This window comes from Dipodomys ordii, unplaced genomic scaffold (genome assembly GCF_000151885.1).
Source record: "Dipodomys ordii isolate 6190 unplaced genomic scaffold, Dord_2.0 Scaffold54, whole genome shotgun sequence".
Lineage (NCBI taxonomy): Eukaryota > Metazoa > Chordata > Mammalia > Rodentia > Heteromyidae > Dipodomys > Dipodomys ordii.
This window is the reverse complement of record NW_012267270.1, coordinates 1,634,670-1,648,749: the sequence shown is the minus strand read 5'-3', so window position 1 is coordinate 1,648,749 and position 14,080 is coordinate 1,634,670. Positions and strand designations below refer to the sequence as shown.

At 51.6% G+C, this 14,080-nt stretch overlaps 1 protein-coding gene across 2 annotated transcripts in view; it reads left to right on the top strand.

Moving 5' to 3' along the window:
• The first annotated feature begins 22 nt into the window (after positions 1 to 22).
• Positions 23 to 14,080, top strand: part of Cttn (cortactin) — a 30,055-nt gene continuing 15,997 nt past the window's right edge. For both annotated transcript variants that reach the window (XM_013021145.1, XM_013021143.1), the window contains exons 1-7: positions 23 to 107; positions 3,007 to 3,100; positions 4,995 to 5,081; positions 5,209 to 5,282; positions 9,059 to 9,188; positions 12,234 to 12,344; positions 13,328 to 13,382. In XM_013021145.1, the coding sequence (XP_012876599.1) occupies positions 4,995 to 5,081; positions 5,209 to 5,282; positions 9,059 to 9,188; positions 12,234 to 12,344; positions 13,328 to 13,382 (457 nt within the window). In that variant the 5' untranslated portion in view covers positions 23 to 107; positions 3,007 to 3,100. The remainder of the gene's footprint in view (positions 108 to 3,006; positions 3,101 to 4,994; positions 5,082 to 5,208; positions 5,283 to 9,058; positions 9,189 to 12,233; positions 12,345 to 13,327; positions 13,383 to 14,080) is intronic.

Genomic DNA, 14,080 nt, shown 5'->3' with positions numbered 1-14,080 from the left:
ACTCGGGGCCCGGCCGCCGTCCCCCCCACGGAGCGTCTTCGTTCACAGCCGGCCCTCTACCGCCTGAGCCACACTCTGCTTCCGGTTTCTGGGCGGTTTAGCTGGCGGTAAGAACCTCACGGACTTTCCTGTCCGGGCTGGCTTTGAACTATTATCCTTAGATCTCATTCTCTGGAGTAGCTAGAATTAAGAGGCATGAGCCCCCAGTGCTGGGCTAACGTGAGTTTTTAATGGAGGCTCCGTGATGGATGGGCCTTCGCCAGACTTAGGATTGTGAGCACAGGCCAGGGCCTGGTGGCTCACGCCTGTAATCCTAGCTACTCAGGAGGCCAAGACCTGAGGATCACGGTTCAAAGCCAGCCCAGACAGAAAAGTCCACAAGACTCATGTCCAGTTAATAAACCAAAAGCCGGAAAATGGAGCTGTGGCTCAAGTTGTAGAGTGCCAGCCTTGAGAGGAAGAAGCCAAGTGATCGTATAAGGTCCTTGGTGTAAGCTCTAGCCCAGGCAGACAGACACATACAGAATACGTTGAGCACAATGGTGAGTCACCTGTCTGTGCCCTCAGGAGGTGCAGAGTGGAACTTGGGCATCGCCAGCACCCCAGCTGTGTGTAGGGTTCTTCATACAGGCCAGCTGACAGCAGGGAAGGTATGTGCCCACCAGCTTGCCCTTCAGTGTCACGGGGCAAGGAAGCCCTCTGTGGGCCTGGCCTCGGGGTCCGGGTGCACTGTGGACATCCTGGGGTGTTAGGAGAGGCTTGTGAGGCTGCCTGGGCTGCTTCACTGCTGTTGGTGCTCTCTGGCTTTCTTCTGTACGGTGGTAGACAGGTGTCTGGGAAGCTGGCTCTGGGCTGTGCATCCACCAGACCAGTAATACGTTCTGTGAGGGGGCGGAGATGTTTGCTTCATACACGGCAGCATGGACCACTGGCTCAGTGCACTCGGCCTGTGGGGACGCTGGAAAGGAAGGGAGGCTGCATTCCTCCTGGGTGGATGCATTATCTGTTCAACACTGTGTTTTGTAACAACTTTATTGCAATATAATTCACATACCATGCGATTTGCCCACTTAGAGGGTGCAGTTAAGCACTCTGGAGGTCTTGAAAACAAGGCCGGTGTTCAACTGAAACCCTTTTAGACAACTACTTGAAGATTATAAAAAGATGAAATAATCGTATTGTTCACTTAAAAAAAAAAAACAAGACTAGTCAGGGCTACGTAGCACAAGACTGCCTCAAAAAACAAAACCCCAAAACTAAGTGTACTATTCCATGCTTTTGGGTATTTTCAGAGAGGGCAGCCATCCCCACTTGTCATCTTTGGGACAGTTTTATCACCTCTGGAAGGAACAATAGGGGCACAGAGTAGTCCCAGCCACAGTGAGAGTTCATCTCTTAAAGAAGGAAGAAGCCTGTACCTTTCAGCCACGACTTCTCCCTGGCGCCCCGGTGCTGGATAGCCACTGATAGACTTTGTGCACAGTTCCGGACATTTCATAAGAATGAGGCTGTAGCCCGTGGTCTTTGAGTCATGTCTTCAGGGTTCATTCACGGTGCAGTGCGTATCATTTACTCCTTTTTATGACTGACTACTACTCCACTGTGCATCTGTAACATAGCTCCATTTGCGGGTGTTGGCCCCATTTCCTCTTCTAGGCTGTTCCATTCTGCTGCTCTGAGCATCCACGTGCAGGGTTTTGTGTGGACTTTGGCTCTCTTTGCTCTTGTGAGTAGCTGTAGGTGGGGTTGCTGGGCCGTGTGGTGCCTGTGGTTAACCCATCTTCCACGCTGGGTTCCCGTCAGCTGTGTGTGTCAGTGTCTGACGCGCTGGTCCTCCACACTCCCTTGACCTTGCCTTGCACTCACCCCCTCTCTGTGCTGGAGATGGAGTCCAGAGCCTTGACCATACGGCCCATGTGCTTTACTATTGAATTCAGCCCACTGCACTCCCAAACCCTTTTTTGAGGTGAGTCTCTGTTTCCCAGGCCATGCTGAAACTCTTGGGTTCAAGCAATTCTACTCCATCCTCCTGAGTGCTAAGGCTACAGGCATGTACTACTGTGTGCCTGGTTCTTTATGCTTTGTTGATGGTGTCTTTTGAAGCACAGTTTTTTTATGTTGTTGTTTTTGGTGTCAGGCTTAGAGCTTGAACTTGGCCTGGGTGCTGTCCCTGAGCTTTTTCACTCAAGGCTAGCCCTCTACCATTTGAGCCACAGCTTTACTTCTGGCTTTTTGTCTTTTTGGTGGTTAATTGGAGATGAGAGTCTCACAGACTTTTCTGCCTGGGCTGGCTTTGAATTGTGATCCTCCCATCTCAGCCTCTTCAGTAGCCACAGGCATGAGCCACTGGCTCACCGTGCTGAGTTCTTTTTATTATTTTATTTCCATATCGGTTTTTTTTTTTTTTGAGACAGTATCTTGCAGTGTAACCCAGTCTGGAGATTTTATTACTGATTTAAAAAAATAGTAGTAGAATTTTATTATCTTTACCAGTGTCTTAGGTTGGAACCATCAGGATTGTAGCACAGGAGCCCTGGGTGGACAGTTGAGGCACCGAGGAGAGACAACATGTACTTGGAAGACCTTGGAGCTCCCTTCTTTAGCTGCTGCGTTGAGCATTTTATTTTGTTTTTTTTTTTGTTTGTTTGTTTTTGGGTCCGGTCGTGGCGCCTGAACTCTGGGTCTGGGCACTGTCCCTCAGCTCCTCAGCTCAAGGCTAGCGCTCTACCACTTGAGCCACAGCGCCACTTCCAGCTTTTTTCTTTTTGCTTATGTGGTGCTGAGGAATCGAACCCAGGGCCTCAGGCATGCAAGGCAAGCGCTCTACCACTGAGCCACCTTGCCAGCCCTGAGCATTTTCTTTAGTAGAATACAGTCCTCCTGCTTTCTGTTCAGAGTGCTTTTGAAGCCTTGTTACCTCTGGGGGGTTTCTGAGGTTCACTTGAGAAGATCTACACACATAAGCACAGAGGGACACCCTTGTGAGCTTCCTCCTTGTCTCTGCAGAACAGTGCTCCCCATGCCCAGACGCTCCTCACTGCAGTACCAGGTTTCAAGCCCATTGTGAGCCACCTCTGCCACTGGACAGCAAGAAAGAAAGGTGTGTGGACTGTGAATGCCCAGCATTCTCCTCTTGGGCTAAGGGAGAACTCCCTCAAGTACACAGGAGGCAAGGGGTGTTCTTTGTGTTGGAATGTTGAGAGAGAAATGTTCTGAAAAGAAATTCCATGGTTATAAACTAAAAGCAGAGCCGGGTGCGCTGGTGGCTCACGCCTCTAATTCTAGCTACTCAGGAGGCTGAGATCTGAGGATCACAGTTCAAAGCCAACCTTGAGGAGAAAAGTCTGTGAGACTCTTCTCTCCAATAAACTACTCAGAAAAAGCCAGAAGTGGCGCTGTGGCTTAAGTGGTAGAGTGCTTCTAGCCTCGAGTAAAAAGCTCAGGGACAGAGTCCAGGCCTGGAGTTCAAGCCCCAGGACCGGCAGGAAAAACAACAATAACTAAAATCAGGTCATGTATGGTGGCAATGCCTGTAACCCCAGCAACTCAGGAGGCAGAGGTAGAAAGATTCCAGCTTGCAGACTCTGGCCAGAAGTATTAGCACCAGACTCTCCCTGAAAAACCAGCAAAAAGCAAAAGGACTGGAGGCATGGTTCAGGTGGTCTAGGGCTTGCCTAGCAATCTCGAGCCCAGAGTTCAAACATCAGTACTGTCAATCCCCTAGCTGTGTCCCCCGCCCCCCCTAAAAAAAAAAAAGAAAAAGGAAACAAAAGAAGTTGCAGACAGCGCTAGAACTAAGAGCTTGCGGTCTCCCGTGGGTGGTGAGGCATCAGGCGTGGAGCCCTCACCGGCTGGAAGCACTGGCCGTCCCTCCCTCCCTCCCACCATCCCCTCACCTGTGTGAGGCAGTCTGGCCTGCCCTGAGCCCGCCGCCCTCCTCGGTGGTGTTTGCCTGGTGTGTGAAATGGAAGGCAGCTCCTGACTGTCCACACCTGGAGCCAGGGCCCAGCCCTCAGCTTTTCCCTTTGTGTCCACTCAGGTGACGGGGGTCTAGTCTGGCCTCTTGGTGTGTTCATCCGCCCTTTATCATCTTGTCAGGAGCAGGTCCTGTATGGAAAGCTGTTGCCATGATAGGGGTCTCTAGATAAAGTTCAAGATGGCTGTTTTATGTCCTGCTCCACCTGGTGGCACAAATCTTCACTCTGACCCTTCCCTTGCCCCAACCCGCAATGGCATCTTGGGTGTGGACTTGAGACCTAGCAGAGCTGAGGGAAGAGTAGAGACGTTGGTTTTCAAGCCAGCCAAGAGCTTTTGTCCTGTGGGATTCAAGGCCTGCACCCCCGTGGGTTACTGAGAGGGAATTGGGCTCCCCCTGGTATAAGCCCTGGCTGTAGCTTTGGTTGATTTAACTTCTCATCCATTACTTCCTGGCCTAAGGGAGAGTCTGTCTCATGGGGAGTGAATCTATACACTCCCTGCAGAGCTCCTGTACCTGAGGTGACAGAAGGCAGGGCCTTGTTGGTGTCTTGAGCTGCGTCACTGTCTGTCTAGCAGATAACACCTGTGACTTCTGCTTCCAGGGCCGCTGGGACAGGGAGACTGGGCCTTCCTGCTGTGGATTGTCAGAGTAGATGGTAGAGCAAGCACCACTTGGTGCTTGAAACAGTTACTAAATTGTAGTTTAAATTAGGACAGTCACTAACTGCTTGAAGTCAAAATAAGTGCTCTCTAAGCTCGTGATAAATGCAGTGTGAAATTTGCCCTCAGCACAGCCCCAATGCACCTGTTTTTCTGCTTAGAAACAGTCTCAACCTAAGCTTTAGCAGAGTAGAAGTGAAGCCAGAGTATTTCTGTGCTGACTGTAACAGTGCGAGACTGGTGAGGGTTAGCCTCTGACCCTGTATCTGTCGTTCTGGTGCAGGCGCAGTGATGGGACCGTGTCTCTCCTGCCCTGGCCTTGGGAGCCCTCTCTAACCTCAGTGCTGCTCTTGCAGATGTGGAAAGCGTCGGCAGGCCACGCTGTGTCCATCACCCAGGACGACGGGGGAGCCGATGACTGGGAGACTGACCCTGATTTTGTGGTAGGAGGCAGTCTGCCGGGCTTTCCTTTCTTCCTCTCTAAGTGTTCTCCTGGGCTTTTGTTGGGTTGGGGTGTTTGCTGGTTCACACATGTGGGGTATGAGAGCTACTGCTTGTTTTTCTTTGCAGAATGATGTGAGCGAAAAGGAGCAAAGATGGGGTGCCAAAACTGTGCAGGGGTCTGGGCACCAGGAGCACATCAAGTAAGAGCCTCTGCGCGGATAGCGCGTGCTGACTGCTGCTTCAGGAGGTGGACGTGGGGCGGGACACATTCGTTGACGCCTGTGTTCATTATGTGTGTGCACACACGTCACATGACATTTCCCTTTGCAATTTTCTATGTGTTGACTCTGCTTGCACATGCTGAGCTTTGCATCAAGGAACAGTTCGTAAAAAGCTCTTCTCTTAGAACTGGAAGTTTCTAAAGGGTGAGGCCCTTCCAGGAACAGACCAGAAGCCCCTGTTTACAGTCTCTGATAGTTGGATGGTGAGCCAAGTTGGAGGCTATGGGAGAGTCTGAAATGGGAGGACTTGATCCTATCAACAGCCAGCAGTGTGTGCCACTTGCTTTCTGGTCAGGAAGTGCAGGTGGAAAGACCTTTGCCAAGTGTGCGGGCCTGTACAGCGCGCAGCATGCAGGGATGCACAGCATGCAGTTTTCTTGCCTGTCCTGCCAGGAGGCAGAGTGTGCGTGGTCGCTTGTAGACTCACATTGGTTCCTCTGCCTCACCCACACTCCCCAGAAGAGGCCTGAGAACACGGTGCTGTGGTGCACTGCAGATTTAATAGTCGGGTGATGTGAACTGCATTGCAGCCATCCTGAAGAGCCTGAGATAGACCAGGGGAATGGAGTGAGCATGTCCATGGCACTGTATAAATGCCAGCCCTCCGGCTTTGCAGCTCAGGGCTGGGATGGAGGGGATCTGGAGTGAGGAAAGCCAGGAGTCAGGGGCAGCCTTGGGTTGTTGGCCATGTCTCCACACCTCTGCTCAGCCCCTCCAGTTCCAGTTCCTGTGTCTCCAGGATGCATTAGGGAGTCGAATGGGAGTGTGCACCTGGTCTTTAGATGGGTCAGATTCTCCAGGACCGGGGGGAGGGGGGCAAGTTCCCAGTATCTGTGGTGCTTCTCGGATGTTAGGGTGTTGTCTGCTTCAGGGCACCAGGTGCTTTCCAGGCCTGATGTGGCTTGAGATGATTAGATTCTTGGTGGTTCTGGAGTTGGAGCTCAGTGTCTTGTGCTGATTAGGCAGGCCTTCTGTGCCTCTGCTTCCATCCCTTTTCACTTGCTTGCTGGCTTGCTTGGTTTATTAGTTATTTACTTACTATTTTTGGTGATACTGGGGCTTGAACTCAGGTCCTTGCATTTGTAAGGTTTACTTGCTTATAGCTGGTGCTTTATCACTTGAGTCATGCCTCCGGTCCTGCTTTTTTTTGGGCTGGTTGTGGGGCCTGAACTCTGGGCCTGGGCGCTGTCCCTCAGCTCTTCAGCTCAAGGCCAGCGCCCTACCACTTGAGCCACAGCACCACTTCCAGCTTTTTTTGCTTATGTGGTGCTAAGGAATCGAACCCAGGGCCTCATGCATGCAAGGCAAGCATTCTACCACTGAGACACCTTCCCAGCCCCGGTCCTGCTTTTGTTGGTTAATTGAAGATGGAATATCAGTTACATTTCTGTCCATGCTAGCTTTGAACCATGATTCTTTAGGTCTTAGCCTCCTGAATAGCAGGAATTATAGGCATGAAGCACTGGCTTATTTTTCAGATAGGGTCTCAGATTGTAATCTTTTTGCCTATACCTTCTGTATAGTTGGGGTGACTGGTGAGTGCCATCATGCCCATCTCCTGAGATGTCTACTGGGCAGAAAGGCCTGTGCTGAGCTGGCCTTTGTGCTCCTCTAAGGTCTCTTGTTGACAGCTGCTTAGAATGTAATTAAAGTGGCTTTTACTGAGTTGTCTAAGTTTTTGTTTTTTGGGTTTTTTTTTTGGCCAGTCCTGGGGCTTGATCTCAGGACCTGGGCACTATCCCTGAGCTGCTTTGCTCAAGGCTAATGCTCTACCACTTGAGCCACAGCCCCACTTCTGTCTTTTTTGAGTAGTTTATTGGAGATAAGAATCTCTGGACATTTCTGCCTGGGCTGATTTTGAACCACAATCCTTGGATCTCAGCCTCCTGAGTAGCTAGGATTATAGACATATATGTAGGTGCCCACCTTTCCTCTCCAGTGGTCTGCCTTCCTCTCTCTTGACCTCCTCCCTCATGTCAACACATTTCGTTTGGTATTCATTTGGTTAAGTTACTTGTTTGAAGGAGTTACACCATTGGACTTCTGCATATACCATACTTTAGTCAATATAGTCATGTATATTTGCATATGACCTTTTTTTTTTTTTTTTGCCATAACTGAGGTTTGAACTCTGGGTCTGGTGCTGTTCCTGAGCTTCTCTTTGCTCAAGGCGAGCACTCTACCACTTGAACCACAGCGCCACTTCCAGCTTTTTTGAGTAGTTTATTGGCGATAAGAGTCTCATGGACTTTTCTGCCCAGGCTGGCTTTGAAGTGCTGTGAGCCTCTGGTGCCCAGCTATGTGTTATTTTATATTTAATTTACATGTATGAGAAAAATTACATCCTTTTGTCTCTCTGAGCTTGACATTTCATTTAACATAGTTTTTCCAGGTTTAGACAGTTTTCTGCAAATGACATAATCTTCCTAATAGATTAGTAAATACAAAATACATGTGTGTGTGTATAAGTTTTTTTTTTTTAATGTTTGAACTCAGGGCCTGGGCACTGTCCCTGAGCTCCTTTTGCTCAAGGCTGGCACTCTACCATTGAGCCACAGTGCCACTTCTGGCTTTTTCTGTGTGTGTGGTACTGAGGATACGAACCCAGGGCTTCATGCATACCTGGCAAGCACTCTACCCCTAAGCCACACTCCTAGCCTTATAAATGTTCTTATATGTGTGTGTGTGTGTATATATATATGTATAAATATTTTCTTCACCCATTTGTCCATTGCAGGGCATGTAGGTTGTTTCCATAACTTGGTTATGGTGATTAGGGCAGCAATAATATAATGCAGCAATGATAGTGTACAGTAGTCTTTATCATATCCTTGGAATCTAAAAAGAATTAACTCATGGCCAGGTACCAGTGGTTTATGCCTGTAATCCTAGCCATGCTGGAGGCTGAGATCTGAGGATCGCAGTTCGAAGCCAGTACTGGCAGGAAAGTTTCTTGTTTGTTTTTTCTTTCTTCTCTTTTTTTTGTTACTGGAGATCACAGCCAGAATGTTGTACTTGCTAGGCAAGTGCTTTGCCACTGAGCTACGTCCCAGCCCTCATGAGACTGATCACCAATTAACTACCAAAACTTTAAAAAGGACACCTGTAAACCTAGCTACTCAGGAGGCTGACTTCTAAGGATTGAGTGGAAGCCAGTCTGGGCAGGAAAGTCCACCAGACCTTATCTCCAGTTAACCACCAGAAAACTGGAAGTGGAGCTGTAGCTCAAATGGTAGAGTGTTAACCTTGAGCAAAAGGAGCTGAGGGACAGCGTCCAAGCCCCATGACCAACAAAAAATAATAATAAGGGCTAACTCAAAGTCCAGTGCCAAGGGTCCTCAACTGGTGAGCGGCTTTGGAGATCTGAGGACAGGGCTTTTGACTTGGTTTTCCCCTCATCACAGAGGTACTAAAATGAGCAGCTTTTCACCAAATGAAGTAAAGCTTGGGTTTCAGCAGAGCTGCTTGAGGTTGTAGGTGACCCACAGACACATGTCAGGGAAAGGTGGCTGGCGATAGAGGAGAGCCCGGGTAGTGAGGGTGGGGGGGGCGGGGGGGGAGGAGGGTGGTGTCCTGGCCGTTGGCCAGCATCACGTGAGGACAGCCAGCTGTGCTGCATGGATTGTCTGTCACCTGGTCTCCTTTGTCCTGGGCAGCTCGGTTTGTGTGTCTCATGTCTCCATGTCTGCCTCCAGCATCCACAAGCTGAGAGAAAACGTCTTCCAGGAACACCAGACCCTCAAGGAGAAGGAGCTGGAAACAGGACCAAAAGCCTCGCACGGCTATGGCGGGAAGTTTGGCGTGGAGCAGGACAGGATGGACAAAGTAAGCGCTTGCAGGGCGGCCATGTCGGGAGGCACCCCTTAGCTCCACAGTGCCAGCCAGCGAGCGAGCGGGCGGCTTGTCGAGGCGAGGTCCCCAGTGTCCTCCCAACTGGGCCACTCACAAGCCTTTGCTCACTTTTCCAGCAGCTCTTCTCCAGTGTCAGGGGGCCTGGGGAGGGTCAGTGAGTAGGCAGGGCTTGTGGGCAAATGGGAGCCTTGTGAACAGGGCAGAGTCCTGACCACAGATGCCTGCTCGCCTCTGCCTGGCCAGCCCAGGGCCAGGTGTCACCAGTCATTGTGCTTTTGCATCGCACACAACAGTCCCACCACTGCCTGGCCAACAGCCCATGTGCATCTGTTGGTTTCAGGGAGCAGCCCCAGCCCTTGCCTCCTGTGGAGCCTCAGTGCTAGCCAGCCTGGGGGCAGTGTGTTCTGGGCAGCAGCTGTGGCGAGCCCCTGGGATCAGTCCCTGCAATCGCCCTGCAGGTGGCAGCAGAAGCTGTGGACTAAATACAGCAAGTTGTTTTTCATGCCTAGACCTGGGTGCTGTTGAGGCTGGCATTTTACCATTTGAGCTACAGTGTCACTTCTGGCTCTTTAGTGGCTAATTGGAGGGAAGTGTCTCACAGACTTTCCTATCTGGGCTGGCTTCACTGTGATCCTCAGATCGCAGCCTCCTGTGCTGCTGGCATTTCAGGTGGGAGCCCTGGCACTCAGTGGTAAGGGGTGAGGACCTCTCCCTAGTAGAGGGAGCGATGTTCTCTCAGCAGTGTCAGCTGGTCTCCCTTCAGAGGAGTTGGTGTGGACAGAGGTGTGTGTGTGTCTCTTCAGTAAAGCTGGTCTTGACGTTGTGCAGGTGTTGTTGTCCAGGTGAATTTCTGTGTCCGAGGCACATGAGATTGTTCTGACAGGTGGACAAAAGTGGTGTGGGGTTCAGGTGGTACTTCATTCCTCTTCCCCCTGCTGCATGCTGCATCTATCTGATTAGTGCCTGGTTCAGGAAGCAGAGTGGACTGGGGGCTAAGGTACCCTGACCACAGCCAGAGTGGACTGGGGGCTAAGGTACCCTGACCACAGCCAGAGAGCTCGTAGAGCTGGAGTCTGATGAGGACAGAGCGACATTGGCAGTGTCATTGTGTCCCTCCATCCAGATGTCCTCTTGTTAAGCATGCAGTATGGGGAGAAGAATCATCAGGATTCTATAAGAAGTCTAGTAGCCTTTCAACAACCAGAGTAAGCCGGGCACTGGTGACTCATACCTGTAATTCTAATTCTAGCTATGCAGGAGACTGGGATCTGAGAATCTTGGTTTGAAGCCAGCCCAGGCAGGTAATTCCTCGACTCCTTATCTCCAAATAACCACCAAAAAGAAGTAGAGGTGTGGCTCAAGTACTAGAGCACCAGCCATAATCACAAAAAAATCACAGGAGAGCAGGAGAAATCCTGAGTTCAAGCCCCAGTACCTATAGAAAACAAACGAAACCAGCAGGTGAGCTGATAGACCTAAAAGCCCACCAGACGCCTCCCCTCCTGATGTGACTGACACCACACATGTGATGTCATGCTCTCTGGAACCGAAGGCAGTTCCAGAAAGGATGGCGCTCTCTGGTCTGGGTTGCAAACTATGCACTGGGGAATATGATGGCTGTGATTGTACCAGCCTGCTCCCCTTGTTGGCTGATCTCACCAGTCCCTAAACTTTCAGCTGAGGCCCTGTCTGTCCTGGAGATGCTGAGGGCGCTGCTGTTGCCACCACTGCCACCGCCGCTCAGTGTTGCATTGACACCTGTCCTGTCCTGCCAGTTCAGGCGAGGTCCCCCGGCTCATGGTAGTGCTGCGAGACTCTTTGTTAGAAGTCTCTCAGTGCCAAACCTGAGTTGCTTGGCTGTTTGTAACTTGTCCACTCTAGAAACTGCAAAAAGGCTGGGTTCCCTTGGTAAGAACTGGGGATGTGTCAGCTTCAGAATGACACTGTTGGCGAGCAGGGTGCGGATGGGGCCCTGGCTGCTCGGCGACACTGCACCCTTCTTTCAGGATACAGGTGGTTGGGGTCCATAATGCGGGCTTCCTGCTTGCCTGTTCCCACATTGGCTGCTGCCAGCAGGAGATGGAAAGCAGTCCAGAGGACTGCAGGCCAGTCTCAAAGCCTTCGCACCTGCTGTGCTGTTAGAACCGTTCTCTTGCAGATCCTTCCTTGAGGAGTGTGCTGGCGAGTCCCGTGATGTGCCCCTCTCCTGCTTGTCTTGGGTGAGGCTCCAGAGGCTGAGGGCAGCTGTCTTTGTGCCCCACAGGTTTTGGGGGGCTGTGTTTCATGACCTGGTCATTGCCGTTGAACTCAGCATGAGCCTGGGAAGGACAGCATCACAGCTACAAAGAGTGTTAGGGAGAGGGGACACAGGTGTCACTCACGGGCTGACCATCGTCAAGCTCCAGGCCCTGCTGTCCTCTCAGTGGCAGGCCAACAGCCAGGGGCGGCCTGTGGGGTAGGATCGGCTGTCCCAGGACCCGTGAGTGCAGTGAGAAGGCTTGCTCAGGTGACCCCACAGGCACATGTGTCCTCACCACATGCAAAGGAGCCACCTGGACACCTGTGCTGTGGAGAAGGCGGGGGGCTGTGGGGCTGGGCCCATGCTGGAGAGCGGCCCCTCGCCTGGTGTTTGCCTTGCCAGCTGGGACGTGTGCTGGATCCTGGCTATGGTGCTTGTTTTTCCCCTGGTTCATGTGTGATCAGTAGGTCCTGGCACCTTCTTCCCTGATGGGGGCTGGTGGTGTCGTTGGTGGTGCAGGAATGCTGTGCCAGGCAGGGCAGGGCCCAGCTCCTTCCTGCATCGCCCTGCTGCTGTTCGTGTGAGGGTCCTGAAGCTGAGCTTTTACCGCTGTTGCGTTTGTTGCAGTTAGCCAGGCAGATGTGTCATCCCAGCCTTGGGCTGACTGGTGCAGGGGTGTGGGTGACATCGAGGGATGTGGATGTCGGTGACACTGCTGTGTGGGTGTGTGCAGGTGACATTGTGATGTTGGTGACACTTGCCTTTGCACTCTGTTCCAGTCAGCCGTTGGCCATGAGTACCAGTCCAAACTTTCCAAGCACTGCTCGCAGGTTGACTCAGTCCGGGGTTTTGGAGGCAAGTTTGGTGTCCAGATGGACAGAGTTGATCAGGTGAGTGATGAGACTGGGGGGGAGGGGTGTGTAACATTTCCTGGGGACCAAGCTGCCTGTAGGACCCACACCCCAAACACTCCTGCCATGTCCTCCTCTGAGCCCCATGCAGCAGGATGGGGCACAGTGCAGACAAGACCTCCCAGGCCGGCCCCCCGAGCCCCGCCGCTGGGAGAGGCCCTCGTTGTGTCAGCTGCACAAGTGGCCCGCGGCACTTCTTTCATAGGTGCTGGCCTTAGCTGTGACCAGAGCAGGCCAGCAGGGCCCACTCCCACCCTGTTGTCTGCAGCATGGTCTGCACATCTGTATCAGAGCCAGCATTGGTCCTGGCATCCAGCCGCTCTGCCCTGGGGGCCTCCACCTTCTCTCCCCTTTGGCTGTCAGATACTTCATGCTGGGCGCTCTGGCTGGGCTGTCCATGCCTGGCTTGTGGCCTAGTTGCTGCACATTTGTGTCTGGAACGCGGGGGTGATGGGAATTCCCAGCTCGAGCTGTGCCTCTGGCCACATGGACACACTGTGCCTATGGTGGGCAGGGTATGTGGGTGCCATGTGTGGCTGCGGAGACACCAGGGCACCAGTGCCCTGGAAGCATGGCCAGGTAGTACAGCCCAGTCCTTGGATAACAGTGTGTAAGGTCACAACACCACACTTGCCACTCCTTTGACTGGTAATTGGCTTAGAAAACCAAGGGTCAAAAATTTAGCTTTTTTTTTTTTTTTTTGGTCGGTCATGGGGCCTGAACTCTGCGCCTGGGTGCTGTCCCTGAGCTCTTCAGTTCAGGGCTTAGCGTTTTACCACTTGAGCCACAGCACCACTTCTGGCTTTTTCTGCTTTTATGTGGTGCTGAGGAATTGAACCCAGGGCCTTATGCATGCAAGGCAAGCGCTCTACCACTGAGCCACCTTCCCAGCTCCAAAAGATACTTTTAGAGGCATTTAAAACAAATGTGTTAACTTGTTTGTTTGTTTTTTGTGATTTCAGTCTGCTGTAGGCTTCGAGTACCAGGGAAAGACGGAGAAGCATGCCTCCCAGAAAGGTGAGCTGTGCCAGGTGCTGGCCCTGCCAGGTGCTGGCCACTCGCACTGCGCCACACAGCTGTTGCTGCACGGGAAAGGCGTCTTTACGATGCCACACCGTCTATCTCATGATAAATGTGTATTGCTTTCCTACAGCACTGAATATCTTTTTTGTTGTTTTACTTTTTGGCAGTACTAATGTTTGAACTCAGGATCTCATACCTACTAGTCAAGTGCTCATCTACTTCAGCCATGCCGCCCCCATCCTTTTTTGTTTTTAAAGATAGTCTTGTATTTTTACCCAGGGCTTGCCTTAGACCTCAGTCTTTATACCTGTGTCTCTTGTGTAGCTGAGATCAGGAGCATGAACTTCTGTGCTCCATTTGTTAAAATGGAGTCTTACTAATTTTCTGCCTGGTTTAGGCTCAAACTGTAGTCCTCCAATCTCTAACTCTTGAGCTGGGATTACAGGTCTGTAATCCAAGCCTGGCCCTTAGTTTTACTGTTTTGAGATGTGGTCTTCCTGTGTAGTCTAGGTTGGCTTTGAACTTATGATCTGCTGCTGCCTTTTGAGGAATCAGTTTGGTTTTTTTGCAGGCTTGTTTCTACTTGTCTCTGTTCCCCCTGCAATGCGGGAAAGAGCTCTGAGCCCACAAGCCGTACATTGGGGCAAGGTGTGGGTGCAGCCAGGCAGCAGCGCCCTCCTCACCCCAGGCAG